The 12,909-nt window shown below is 38.7% G+C and overlaps 1 protein-coding gene across 14 annotated transcripts in view; it reads left to right on the top strand.

Annotated features, from left to right (window-relative positions):
* Positions 1-12,909, top strand: part of BIN1 (bridging integrator 1) — a 128,054-nt gene that overhangs the window by 62,655 nt on the left and 52,490 nt on the right. For all 14 annotated transcript variants that reach the window (XM_058195765.1, XM_058195755.1, XM_058195832.1 and 11 more), the window contains exons 3-5: positions 7,237-7,291; positions 8,390-8,484; positions 10,848-10,943. In XM_058195765.1, coding sequence (XP_058051748.1) covers positions 7,237-7,291; positions 8,390-8,484; positions 10,848-10,943 — 246 coding nt within the window. The remainder of the gene's footprint in view (positions 1-7,236; positions 7,292-8,389; positions 8,485-10,847; positions 10,944-12,909) is intronic.

Raw genomic sequence — 12,909 nt, 5'->3', positions numbered from 1 at the left:
TAAACAGTCACATGTGTTTTTATAAAGAAGTATACAATGTCCCGTCTCCCCATCATGGCATTCTGTGTTTTATAATAGGTTTCTACCTGATTAATAAGTTAGCACTTGGATTGGCAATAAGTTAGCACTTGGATTCCCATGATTTCCATTGCATCTTAAATACTTCCCATGGATCCCTCTCCTTGGATTTCAATAAAAACATCTTAAAAATAAAATGAATGAAAACTTACAAGTTTACTGGCTAATATAAGCTCAAAGGATGCTAACAGCTTATATGATCTTTTAGGGGAAAAAATGTCGCAATTTCTTTAAAAATCTGTGTTCTTGGTTGGATTCTCATGAGAATTCAACATTCTTGCTAAGGATCATTTGAGATCAGGGTATAATTGCTGAAATCTCACAGGTTATCACAAGATCTATTTTTTCCCCCTTTGGGAAAAATATTCGATGCCAGAAAAACAAAGTTTACCCTTGTATAAGAATAAAACCCAAGGGGGAATATTGATTAAATACAAAAAAGGCCTCTTCAAAAAAAAAAAAAAAAGGCTTTGTAACTACAATCATACAAAGCTTAGAAAATCATACAAATACAATCATACCAAACAGAGCTGGTTTGCTAAACAATTACATGTACTTGGGACAAAGATGATTTTCAGGAAGGAAGATCATTAGATATTTTAAAAGTAAACATAACATGACCATCTGGAAATTTATATTGTCTAGCTGGTTGCCCCAAATAAAAGAAAGGATGAAGTGTTGACCAACACCTGTCACTGCAGCTGTGGTTATCCTTTTTTATTACTAGCTAGTCACTGCTACTCTCTGGGTAGACATGTGGGATCTTCTGGCTATAAGGCTCTTAGTTTTGTCGAGACTACCTACCGGTACTTCACTGTTCATTATCCTGCCTGATTTGGGATTATATTTGGGTCTGAGAAACCACATTTATGCCAGCTACAGGAAGTATAAGTACTAAAGGAAGTCGATCTTATGAACGCAGAGACCTTTCTCTATTTAAACTGGAGTCCCAGGAAGGATAGAAATGGCATCTATTGAAGAATGGGTCGATTGTTTGCTGTGTTGCTGGGAAGACAAACAGACAGCTGTCTTTGCTTTGCCCTGAGCTAAGACCCTGTTTTTGTACAGTCAAGTGGGCACGAGGTCTGCTGTGAAATGGAAGGGATATAAAATTAGCTGCCTCGCTCATGCATTACACTGTCAACTTTTTCTTATTCCTGAATGGGAAGGGAATCTTGTTCTAAATACCTTGTATGTCCATTCAGAGATCTATGGGCATGCTTCCTTTCATCCTGCAAATGGCACGAGATGTACCTCCCTGTTAGCTTAGGGGCTGACCTTGATACACGTCATGTAAACCAAACATGGGTTGACTTTTTTGGCAGAGGCTTTGACATTCCAGTAATCTGAGGTACGTCTGCAGTTTGACGAACAGCACAACTGGAGCTAACCAGAAGAAAACTTTCTCCTTCACTTGATCTGTCCTTTGTATAGTTCTTCAGAATAGCTTCTGCTTTATTATTATTATTATATTTTATATTAAAATATAAGAAAGTAAACACAAATCCAGCTAGGAGCATGCTCCTATTCACTCATGCTCTCATTTAAAACAGAGGTCTTCAAACTTGGCAGCTTTAAGACTTGTGGACTTCAACTCCCAGAATTCTCCAGCCAGCATAACTGGCTGGAGAATTCTGGGAGTTGAAGTCCTCAAGTCTTAAAACTGCCAAGTTTGAAGACCTCTGATTTAAAAGGAAAAGCAGCCCGCCCCCCAATTATCAAACCAACTACAGTGTTTCAACATTTGCATTGTAAAACAGCTCTCAGATGGACATTATGAACAGGAATGAATGCATGTTTACAACAAAATAAAAAGCGATATTTATTCATTCAAAATAGTAGCATTATTTTAGGGAATAGAAATATACATCAAGTTTATGGAATGCTTTAAATCAGGGGTCTCCAACCTTGGTCCCTTTAAGACTTGTGGACTTCAACTCCCAGAGTTCCTTAGCCAGCTTTGCTGGCTGAGGGACTCTGGGAGTTGAAGTCCACAAGTCTTAAAGGGGCCAAGGTTGGAGACCCCTGATTTAAATGTTCAATACGTATATAAACAGGGGTTGGGGGTTCACAGGGGTTAGGGAGAACCTCTAGCTAAGATTCTGTGCATTCAGAGAACCCCAAATCCCACTCCTGGCCCCACCCATCCCACCCCTCTCAGGAGTCTCCACGGGCCCTGTTTTGGATGCAGGTAAGTGCAGGGTGTGCACAGAAGCTCAGAGAGGGTGAACAACCGGCCTACCGGAAGTTGGGGGGGGGCTTTTTCACCCTCCTGGAGGCTTGAGAAAAGCCTCTGGAGCCCAGGGAGAGCAAAAACGCCCCCCGCTGTGGTGCAGGAGGCCGCCCACCATGGCCACACCCATCGAGCAACCGGGCAGAGAACCCCTTGCTAAAAATTTTGAAGCCCACCCCTGTATACAAACATAGCATATAAATGTGCTTGGAAGGGAATCTTACTGTGTTGGCTAATAGTTGCCTTGCTCACTGCACTTGCTGATTTAATCAGCAGATTACACACACACACACACTATTCCTTCAACAAATAGACACATTTGGAACTCCTTAACTTCTTCAGTTGTAGTGGGAGTTGTTCTTGGTCGATTGACAGAGAACGGTTATGCTGTAGTCTCATAAATTCCCACTTCTGGAAATTGCTGTCTGGGAAAATATTCATGTTAAGAATATTTCCCAATGAATTAGTTTCCCATATCTAGGAATTGCAATTAAGCACAGAGCCTTCTGCCCCAGACTGTGTCTATTTTGGCAAAGAAGGGGAAAAGAAAGAAGAAAATGCTGTGAATGATCTTGCAAAGGGCCGTGGTGGCTCAAGGCTATAAGAAGCCTGTTATTAAAACCAGCTGCCTGCAATTATTGCAGGTTCAAGCCCCACCAGGTCCAAGGTTGACTCAGCCTTCCATCCTTTATAAGGTAGGTAAAATGAGGACCCAGATTGTTGGGGGGGGCAATAAGTTGACTTTGTAAATATACAAATAGAATGAGACTATTGCCTTACACACTGTAAGCCGCCCTGAGTCTTCGGAGAAGGGCGGGATATAAATGTAAACAAACAAACAAAAAAAAAGCACTTTAATGATAGTTACTGTAGGTTAACGTATATAGTCTAATGCAGGGGTCTCCAAACTTGACAACTTTAAGCCCGAAGGACTTCAACTCCCAGAATGCCCCAGCCAGCTGGGTGGGGCATTCTGGGAATTGAAGTCCTCCGGGCTTAAAGTTGCCAAGGTTGGAGCCTCTGGTCTAATGTATCTTCTTGTTTTGATGAGAATAACTTGTTTGTTCTCTCTGACAGTGTATTCTTTCTATAATTTATCTCCCATCTGTTTTTATTTATTTATTTATTTATTTATTAAATTTTTATACCGCCCTTCTCCCGAAGGACTCAGGGCGGTGTACAGCCAAAAAATAAAAACATAAAAATATACAATTAAAACAACAATTTAAAACCGAGCATATTAGAAAAAGGCCAAATAAAAGATTTAAAATTTAAAATTAGAAACCCTAAAATGATAAAACCCAGTTAAAAGATTATTTTTAAAAAAATTTTTTTTAGAAATATTAAAAATATTAAGCCAGTCCCGCTTGAATAAATAAATGTGTTTTCAGCTCACGGCGAAAGGTCCGAAGATCAGGCAATTGACGCAATCCAGGGGGAAGTTCGTTCCAGAGCGTAGGAGCTCCCACAGAGAAGGCCCTTCCCCTGGGAGCCGCCAGCCGACATTGTTTGGCGGACGGCACCCTGAGAAGACCCTCTCTGTGTGAGCGTACGGGTCGGTGGGAGGCATGAGGTAACAGCAGGTGGTCCCGTAAGTACCTGGGCCTTAAGCCATGGAGCGCTTTGAAGGTGGTAACTAAAACCTTAAAGCGCACCCGAAAGACCACAGGAAGCCAGTGCAAGCCGCGTAGGATCGGTGTTATATGGGAGCAACGAGTTGCTCCCACTATTACCCGCGCAGCTGCATTCTGGACTAGCTGCAGCCTCCGGGTGCACTTCAAGGGCAGCCCCATGTAGAGAGCATTGCAATAATCCAAACGGGAAGTGACAAGAGCGTGACTGACCGTGCATAAGGCATCCCGGTCAAGGAAGGGGCGCAACTGGCGAACCAAGCGTACTTGGTAAAAAGTTTTATGGCATCCACTGAAGTTCTTTTAGGTATACAGAAATAATGAGCCTCAAATTCAGTGAGTATCTCAAAAAAGCAAATTGTGAGCTGGACCTCAAGTGTTCATCTGCCATATCTCTAAATAGCAAATTAAGTGTTGGCATTAAATACACCACCTTATCTTTCCTGTTCCTTTCTGTTCTGTTAATAGCATTAAACATTTGATGAGGCTCAAGACTTAATGGATGCATAATGACAGAAAGATAGTCTTTCCTGCATTCTTATGTGCCTGAGTGTCAGAGAGAAACCCAGCTGTTCCTGATCGGTCATGCTAAGCTGTCTACCCCCATATACTCCTATGTGTTCCAGTCACTTTCTCTATAATAGGCAAAATTCTGTCTCTCTCTTTCTCTCATGACCCCTTTTACTTAGCTATAATGCTATTTGTTATCTCATTATAGCATTAGAGCTGATGCATTAGCCTTAGCCAGTAAAAATGCTTCATGTTACAGTGAATACTTGTCCTAACAAAGATAGAACTAGAATATTTCCTATCTATGAGCATCATGATGCCAAAACAGATTAAACATCACTCAGCTTGATCATCCATCTGAGTTCTGTTTCTTGGTCTGCAATTAGTGTGTAACCAGAGTCAGCTGCTTTTTCAGCACTACCACTGGCATATCGTTACAGTGTTGATGGCCTCCATAATTTTCAGCCTTAACTTTGGCTGGGATGCTTCTTCAAAACACGCAGAAATGAAGGAAAGAGACATATTTTAGAGTTCAGCAGCTTTAAAACTGAAAATATTTCAACATGGCTCCAGTCGGGAGTACAGTGACTCTTGTGGTTAAGACACTTGGTTGAAGGTTAGCAAGCCTGCGTTCGAGGCCCAAATGCTTCTGTGGGGCAGGGTGAGCTCTCGTCCTTCACTCCAGCTCCTGCTGGGGACATCATAGGAGACCCCCAAAGGGCAATCCTTACAATCCTTAAATAAATAAAAATGGCTCCAGTCAATGTGCAACTGCTATCTAAATAAATTATACTTTTCAATTTTTACATCAAATATATTTGCATAAGCAAATCAAGCTATACATAATACAAATTTTAAACAACTAAGTTATTTTTAAAATTCTAATTGGCCTCAGAGTTATGTATTATGTTTATTTCATTCTTTCGCCAAGTATTTATTTTCCCATCTCCAGACAATTAAAGGAAAGGCTATTATTATTTTCCTCCATTGCTTCAACATTTCTGGAACTGTTGCATTCCTAATAAATTATTTTGGGAGCTTGTATTGGCATCTATGGTGATTATGTGGAAGAATCTGTTTCTGTTCAATTTTCTGTTGACGTGGTCTTGTTGACATAAAGAGCAGCACAGATACAGTATATCCCCATCTCTCTCCTTCTGGAGACCTCGTATACAGAAAGAATTTGTAATTGATAGTTTCCAAAGCTAAGCTAAAGTTTGTAAAAAGATTATCCCACTCATTTTATAAGGGTTTTCAGTACAATGAATGCAGAGCCAACATCAGCAACAGAACTGGTGCATATCTGAACATTTCAGAAACATATACATTTAAGTCTTTGGAACCCTATTATGATTTTTTATTTTAAAAACACAAGGTTAAGTATGAAGACATAAACACATTTAGAGTAAGAGCAAGGAGGACCATGATAGGAAACATGTATTCATCTGGTACCTCCTGAAACAGATGTTGTATAAGCTTCCTCTCTTTAAACTGCCCCTTTATGAAGATAAAAGGAAAGGGGAAGTGCAATCTTTTGTACAAGCAGATGCTAGATAGATTTTTCTTTTTCCAGCTGCCCATGTCCTTCCTTTTGAAAAGTCACAGCTGTTCCCATGGCCACAGAGCATTCCATCAAGTTTTTGTTGATGTTAGGTGGGAAGGGACGTCCAGTATTTGACCATTTCTTTTCTTTTGTACTGTCTTTGAAGATGCACGCTTTGAGGATTAAATTATCCCATATGCAGAGGATTTGCAGAATTGGAATTATGCTGGAGATATTGGTTGGGGACTTTGAGTATTTAAATGTTAAAATGGAGGATCAGGCCAGAAATGACTTACATCCCTGTTGCAATTAAGAGGTTCTTCTTTGACTGTCAACTCTTGATGGAGACCATGTTTCAAGCCAGTGAGAGTGCAATTTTTAAAAGCCTTGCTCTCAAGAAGAAAAGTACTTTGCTGACCTGATGTATGGAGATAGGAAACCTGGAGATTCCTGCTTTATTCCAGCTGCAACATTGGCATCCTTCAGTCTCAAAAGACTATGGTATTGTGCTCTGGAAAGAAATCCTAAAACAGCATCTAGTGTGACTAAAAAGTCCAATTCGAGAGTGGCAATCCTTCCATACTGAGGGCAGATACATTCTGTCCCCAGCCCAGCCCACAGATTTCGCTGGTTCCGGGACTGCCTCTTTGCCTCAGCCTGCCGAACAAATGTCTCTTCGAATTGGAGAAGGCCATGCTGTGTCTTTAGCCTCCAAGCTGAATGATCGGAAACAGCTGTAAAAATTAGGTTGCCCAACTCCAACATTGGCCATTAGATTGAAACAAATTTATCATTCAAAATGAAAAGTTTTCTTTAGTAATATTGATGTGACTGTTCTCTCAGTACTGTAACTCTGAGGCTGATGTAGATAAAAGCAATATGGAATTATATAAATGACTGAAAATCATTTAATTGATTAAATTAAAAGTTTTAAAAACAAAAACAATAGTTAATTGGGAGCCTAATAAAGGAAATTAATATGGCTTTCCATGGATAAATTTTCTACAAAGATGTCATATCTACTGTAAAAAGACGAATTTCTGCTAATTTGGGAAGTTGCCTCTACAGCTAATCTTAGAAACTAGAGGGGTTCATTTTAAGAGAAAAGCAACATTCTAGCCTTTCTTTTTAAGATTTTAAAGATGAACAACAACATTGGAAATTGGTATGAAAACAAACTATTGTGACCTGTTATTATAATAGCTTATTCACTAATTCTGTTCCCTTTTTTTTTTCTTTAGACAGAAGGATCCAAGCTACAGAAGGATCTCCGGACCTACCTGTCTTCAGTTAAAGGTAATACTTTGAATAATACTGCTTTTGCATGATCTTCAGTGAAGTAAATTCCAGAAGCCACTATTAAGGCTCATCTTACTTGGTTTTGTTTATTGCTGCTAGGTAGTACTATCTGCATTACTTTAGAAAGTTATAATTATGGAACTAAGTAATGGTTGGAGTATAGTGGAGGTCAAGAAAAATTGCGGGTAGGGCAAATGCTATTTATTTGTAGTATAATCTGGAAACATTTCCTCGGGATGTGCTACAGATAGATTTGACTGACATTTTATAAATGCTTCAAGCTATATCTTGTCTCATAAGTTAGGATATTAAGAGGATAATAATAATAATAAGATGCTCTCATGGCTCTTGGCATATTATTTGGTACCATGATGGTAAAAAAAAATAACCACCAGGCTTGAAAGCTTGGAGTTACTCATTTGCTTAATAACAAATAAATGACATGTGTTATACTTTTCAGTTTCTAAGAAGCAGGAGAGATCATAATGCAAATCTCCTCTTTCTAATGGGATCCTGTCCCCTCCTTTTAATTTTCTTCTTACTACGTTAAAAAAGCTCCACAAAACATAGCACAGACTAATTATATCAATAGACCGCAATTCCTATTTTAATCTTTCAGTATAAAGTTGAAGAACAAATAACATTATCTGTCTGTCTGTCTGTCTGTCTGTCTGTCTGTCTGTCTATCTATCTATCTATCTATCTATCTATCTATCTATCTATCTATCTATCTATCTATCTATCTATCTATCTATCTATCTATCATTTATTTATCTTAGCCAAATATTTGAAACTCTTTCTTAAATTATACTAAGGTCAGAAATGAGAAATTAGCAATTTAAAAAAGGAACTTGATTTCACTTGTTTATTAAAGAAATAAATTAAAGAAATAATATTAAACCATACAGTAATGGTTTATTGATGTGTGTGTGACCAAGTTTTTTTGTTCATCTGTTTTTTTCTCGTTGGAAAACAAATATTATGAATATATTCAAGTCTTTTTATATGTGAGCAAGGCGTTTGCTTGGGTTTTTCTTAGGGGGTGGGGTGAATAATTATTTGGGTACTATTATGTCATTCTTTTCTATTTCAAAGCAATGCATGAAGCCTCCAAGAGACTTACAGAGTGTTTGCAAGAAGTGTACGAACCCGAGTGGCCAGGAAGGGATGACGCTAACAAAATAGCTGAGGTGAGGTTTGGATTTCTCACGCATGAGCATGATAAATGTATTACTATCTCAAATTTATGGAGGCGGCACATGCTGAATGGATTTGGGTGATATGTAATATAGCTGAACCACAGTGCAGTGTTACACAAATGGATGTGCTTATATCTTAGATTTGCATATTCTGCCACAAGGAAAAGAAGAGAAGCCATCACTTCCTCTTCATGACTTATCAATTGGTTTACCAAGTGTTAATTTATTGAAAGATACCATGATCACAGGCCATGATTTAATCCTGCTTTGTTTTAATGAACCGTGGTTTGAATTAATTACAGCTTGCCTTTGTTGTGTCAAGTAAACTTTGGGGTTGGAAGATGGTGTTTCCAATCTCCTCCTTGTGCCTGTTGTAGCAAAACAGGAATGAGGGAGTATTCAAGCAAAAATCCTGAGCTGGCTATGACTTACTATGCTTATCTATTGTTTTACATCATGCACAAATTTCGAAAATTCCACACAAGAACAATAAGCAAATAGCATATCTCTTACATTCACAGGCACAGTATCAAAGCAGGTGGGGGGAACTGTACTGATCCCGAGTGTCTGCAGATAATGTTTTCCAACTTAACGTGAACACTAGGCACTTGCTGATATTGTAGCTGCTTAGAAAAAAGCAAGAGTGAATTGATGGAACCCATATATCTCATAAAATGCTGTTCTGACTCAGCCTTCACAAGCAATGAGAAACCACTTACTCACGAGTAACACAAATCCTTTTTTTATTTAAGTCAGTCTTTGTTCACATTGGATAAACAAAACCAAAAGTAATGAGTCACAAATGAAAGTCTTTTCCCCTTCTAAAAACAGGGCAAGAACAATCTCTCTTCACATTGGCTGAGGCAAGTGCCCTCCCTATTATCTTCCAGCAGGGAGATTCCGTTGGCATCTCAAATACAGAGCATTAGTCCCGACAAACCTGGTTCTGGCAAAGGAATCTGACATGATTGATGTACACTGGAAAAACGAACAGTTGTCTGTGACAACCGGCCACTCCCAAACCCCTACTATTTATTTCCCAGCAGGGAGAGGCTGGCTAGCATCTATGTCTTCCTTTCCCTTAGAGCCGGCTTATTGTTTTCTGTTGTTCTCCTCTCCTTTTCACCCTATGCATGTGCGCATCTGGGATGGGCCCTATCTGTTCCCCTCACTCAGTTTAGGCCCCAAAGACAGCTGCCTCTCCAGCTGGGGGGAGGATGGAAGGCCTCAGCTCTGCCTCTGCCTCTGTCTCTGATCTGCTTCCTCATCAGAGCCTTCCAAAGGCTTCGAAGCCAGCCCAGGCTCCCCCTCAACCTCCTTCTCATAATGACTCAGCTGCTAACTCTGCTGGCAGCTGATGGGCCACAACAAATCCAAACTACTGTCGCGATAGGGAGAAAAGGCACGGGGTCATATAGCAAATATTCCAAGTAAATCTTTTGTTCATGGCGGGTTGAAATTCAACAGTTAGAGCTTTCCTTGTTGTATAAAACAGGGGTCCCCCAACCCAGTACTGGTCCATGGCCTGCTAGGAAATGAGCCACACAGCTGGTAATGAGCGGCAGATGAGTGAGTGAAATGGAAATCATTCCCCCTGCCTAGGTCCATGGAAAAATTGTCTTCCATGATTCCAGTCCCTGGTTCCAAAACAGTTGGGGGCCACTGGGTAGAAGATGCACAAAACTAAGGGGTGTGCATAAGAGCACCAACGTGCCTACAGTTCCTGTCTAATGTTCCCTTTGATTGTATCCAATTTCATATAGTTATTACATACTGATGGTTTTATATATATATATATATTGTTTTCTGAGGTTTTCACGGGTGTTTGTATATAGGTCTTTAGTTGTTCGGGTTTTCTCCCGTGTAAAATTGGAATTGTCTTGGCGACGTTTCGACGAAGTCTCATTCGTCATCTTCAGGCTTCAGCTTCGTGCTTCTGGGAGCAATGTGTAATCGCAGCTGTGTGATATATATCACACAGTGATATCAATGTGTGATATATATTTATATCGTATAGTTATTTCATGCTTATGCTTATATATAATGTTGTGATAAAATAAATATGAAAATATGAAAAACTAGTATCTTTGCCCAACTCTTTTAAATAATTGTAGCTATTACAATTGTCTAGAAAACAAAAATACGACAGTTTTAGGAATAGATCCTAATGGTGTTACCCATATGCATACTTAAAAAGGAACCTTCAAACATGATTTGTCTTATGAATTCACTTAACCAGTACTAGGGATGAAATGTATCTCACTGTTATTGTACTTTTGCTCACATAGATGAACTTGACCTGCATAATGCACAGATAACTCAACTCTTCCCACATTACTCCTATTCTGTTCCAGAACAATGAGCTGCTTTGGACAGACTTCCATCAGAAACTGGTAGATCAGGCACTGCTGACTATGGACACTTATCTTGGCCAGTTCCCAGACATAAAGGTATGAGTCTCATAAAATTTTGGTCTACCTTACATTCCTTTTGGAAGGTGAAAGCACATTAGATACCCCCTTCTTACATGCTCATCTTTGTGAGCCTGGGAGAGGATTTTAAAGTAAAATATTGTTGCATTTGTGTATGCCTTCTTATTCCACTTTAAAAAGCCTTTTAAAACTAATATTCATAGCAAAATGGGCAATCCAGAATTAAGTATTTATAATAGTATTTGAGGTGGGGGCTGAGGCACTGAGCAGACGCTGGCCAGCTAACTGTTGGAGGCCTCCCTCCATACACAGTACTCACTGATTTAGCTCTTGCACCCTTGTCCATTGATAGGGTGTCAGCTGATTGTTGGAAATAGGCTCTGGCTGATGAATGTAGGGAGGCTGCATAGTCCACTGGGAGGACTTCCATTGACCAGTGATGGTCTCTAGACCCACACTTCCAAAACCACTAATGTAAGAATTTCTATACTCTCTGCAAGGTAGAAGATATTTGTTTTGAGAAAAATGTATATATGGATTGGTGAATTAGACTCACAGGCATCCATCCTGTTCTTTAGCCTCTTTGTAGTAAAAATACTTGATATATAAAATTTTACAAAGTCCTTCAAGACTTATAGGTTGACTTATAATGATAATATAATTTATATTCCGCATTTGACTACCACCCAAAAAATTTATCAAGTGAACAAAAATACATTCATGATAAATACATTCAAATGATAAAATAGAAAGCTGACAGTAATTAAAGTCTCAATAGAGCTGAAATAGAAATATGTAAAAAAAACCAAGATTACTGAAGTCCTATATTTATCTCTATGTGATTGCTAAGAGTCAACAATGACATAACCAATCAATTAATCATTCAATAGTCATCTGAATGATGAAACTTATACATTGTAGTATCAGTAACAATGTTTTTGTTACTGATTGAATTAGCTTGATTTATTTGATTTGAAATATAAAACTTAATAAAACCATACAATGTATGTCAAATCAGAAACCATTGTTCAATATGATGAACAAAAACCGTTCTTTCTTCTGAATGGATCGTAAGTTCTGTTGGACTGCATACTCTTAACATGCACAAATATTTTCTTTTCTATATTTCCTTGCCTTTTAGTCAATTTTTCTGAAAACTGAAGCTGTGGAAAACTGGATCTAGTTTTTTATTGTCTCAGGATCTTAAGCTAATGAAAAATTAGCATGGTATCTATATTAGTCTTTCTTTCTTGTTTCGTTTCTCAAAGCTCCCAAAGCAAAAATGCATCAACAACAACAAGGTGTTCTTTAAGTCTATTTTACTACTGTCACTCTAGGAACAATACACAATATTCAGAATGTGGAAAAAGGTCATTATGTAGCAAAAGAACTGAAGATGCATACATAGAATACGTTATTTGTGCATCATAATAATTTAAGCAATTCCATTTCTGTCAATTTTTTAAAAGAAATGATGTAGAATGACATAGAAAGGAATTTTGAAAAGCACCCAGACATCTATGTTTCAAGTTGAAATACTTTAGAAGAGAGACATACTTGAGTAAAAATATTGAGGGAGTAGGATTAGTGTTTTGTTAAGTGGGAAATGGGAAAGCTGTAAGGTGAAGTTGTACAGTATCTCACTTCAGCCTCTCTGAGAAGGTTACTCTGAAGAGAAAAACACAATAATGTTGTGCTGCTCCAACCTTCCACTCAGCCAGCTAATACTCCATCCAGCTAACTGGTAGAAAGAAAAACTCCAACTCTCTCCTTTCATTACCATTGGCGCATTTGCCAATTGGTGTGTGTGTGTGTGTGTGTGTGTGTGTGTGTGTGTAGGTCTGTGCATCAGAAATTTCAGCATATACATTAGGAGAAAAATTGAAATAATTTACATTGATCTTAGATTTAGGGAAGTTGATTACAAGACAGTTTGCTTGTTGATTGCATGATTGGCAGAATGCATACACATTGGTCTGTGAAA

This window comes from Ahaetulla prasina, chromosome 1, assembly GCF_028640845.1.
Source record: "Ahaetulla prasina isolate Xishuangbanna chromosome 1, ASM2864084v1, whole genome shotgun sequence".
NCBI lineage: Eukaryota > Metazoa > Chordata > Lepidosauria > Squamata > Colubridae > Ahaetulla > Ahaetulla prasina.
The sequence above is the reverse complement of the archived record's forward strand: the minus strand, read 5'-3'. Positions and strand labels throughout refer to the sequence as shown.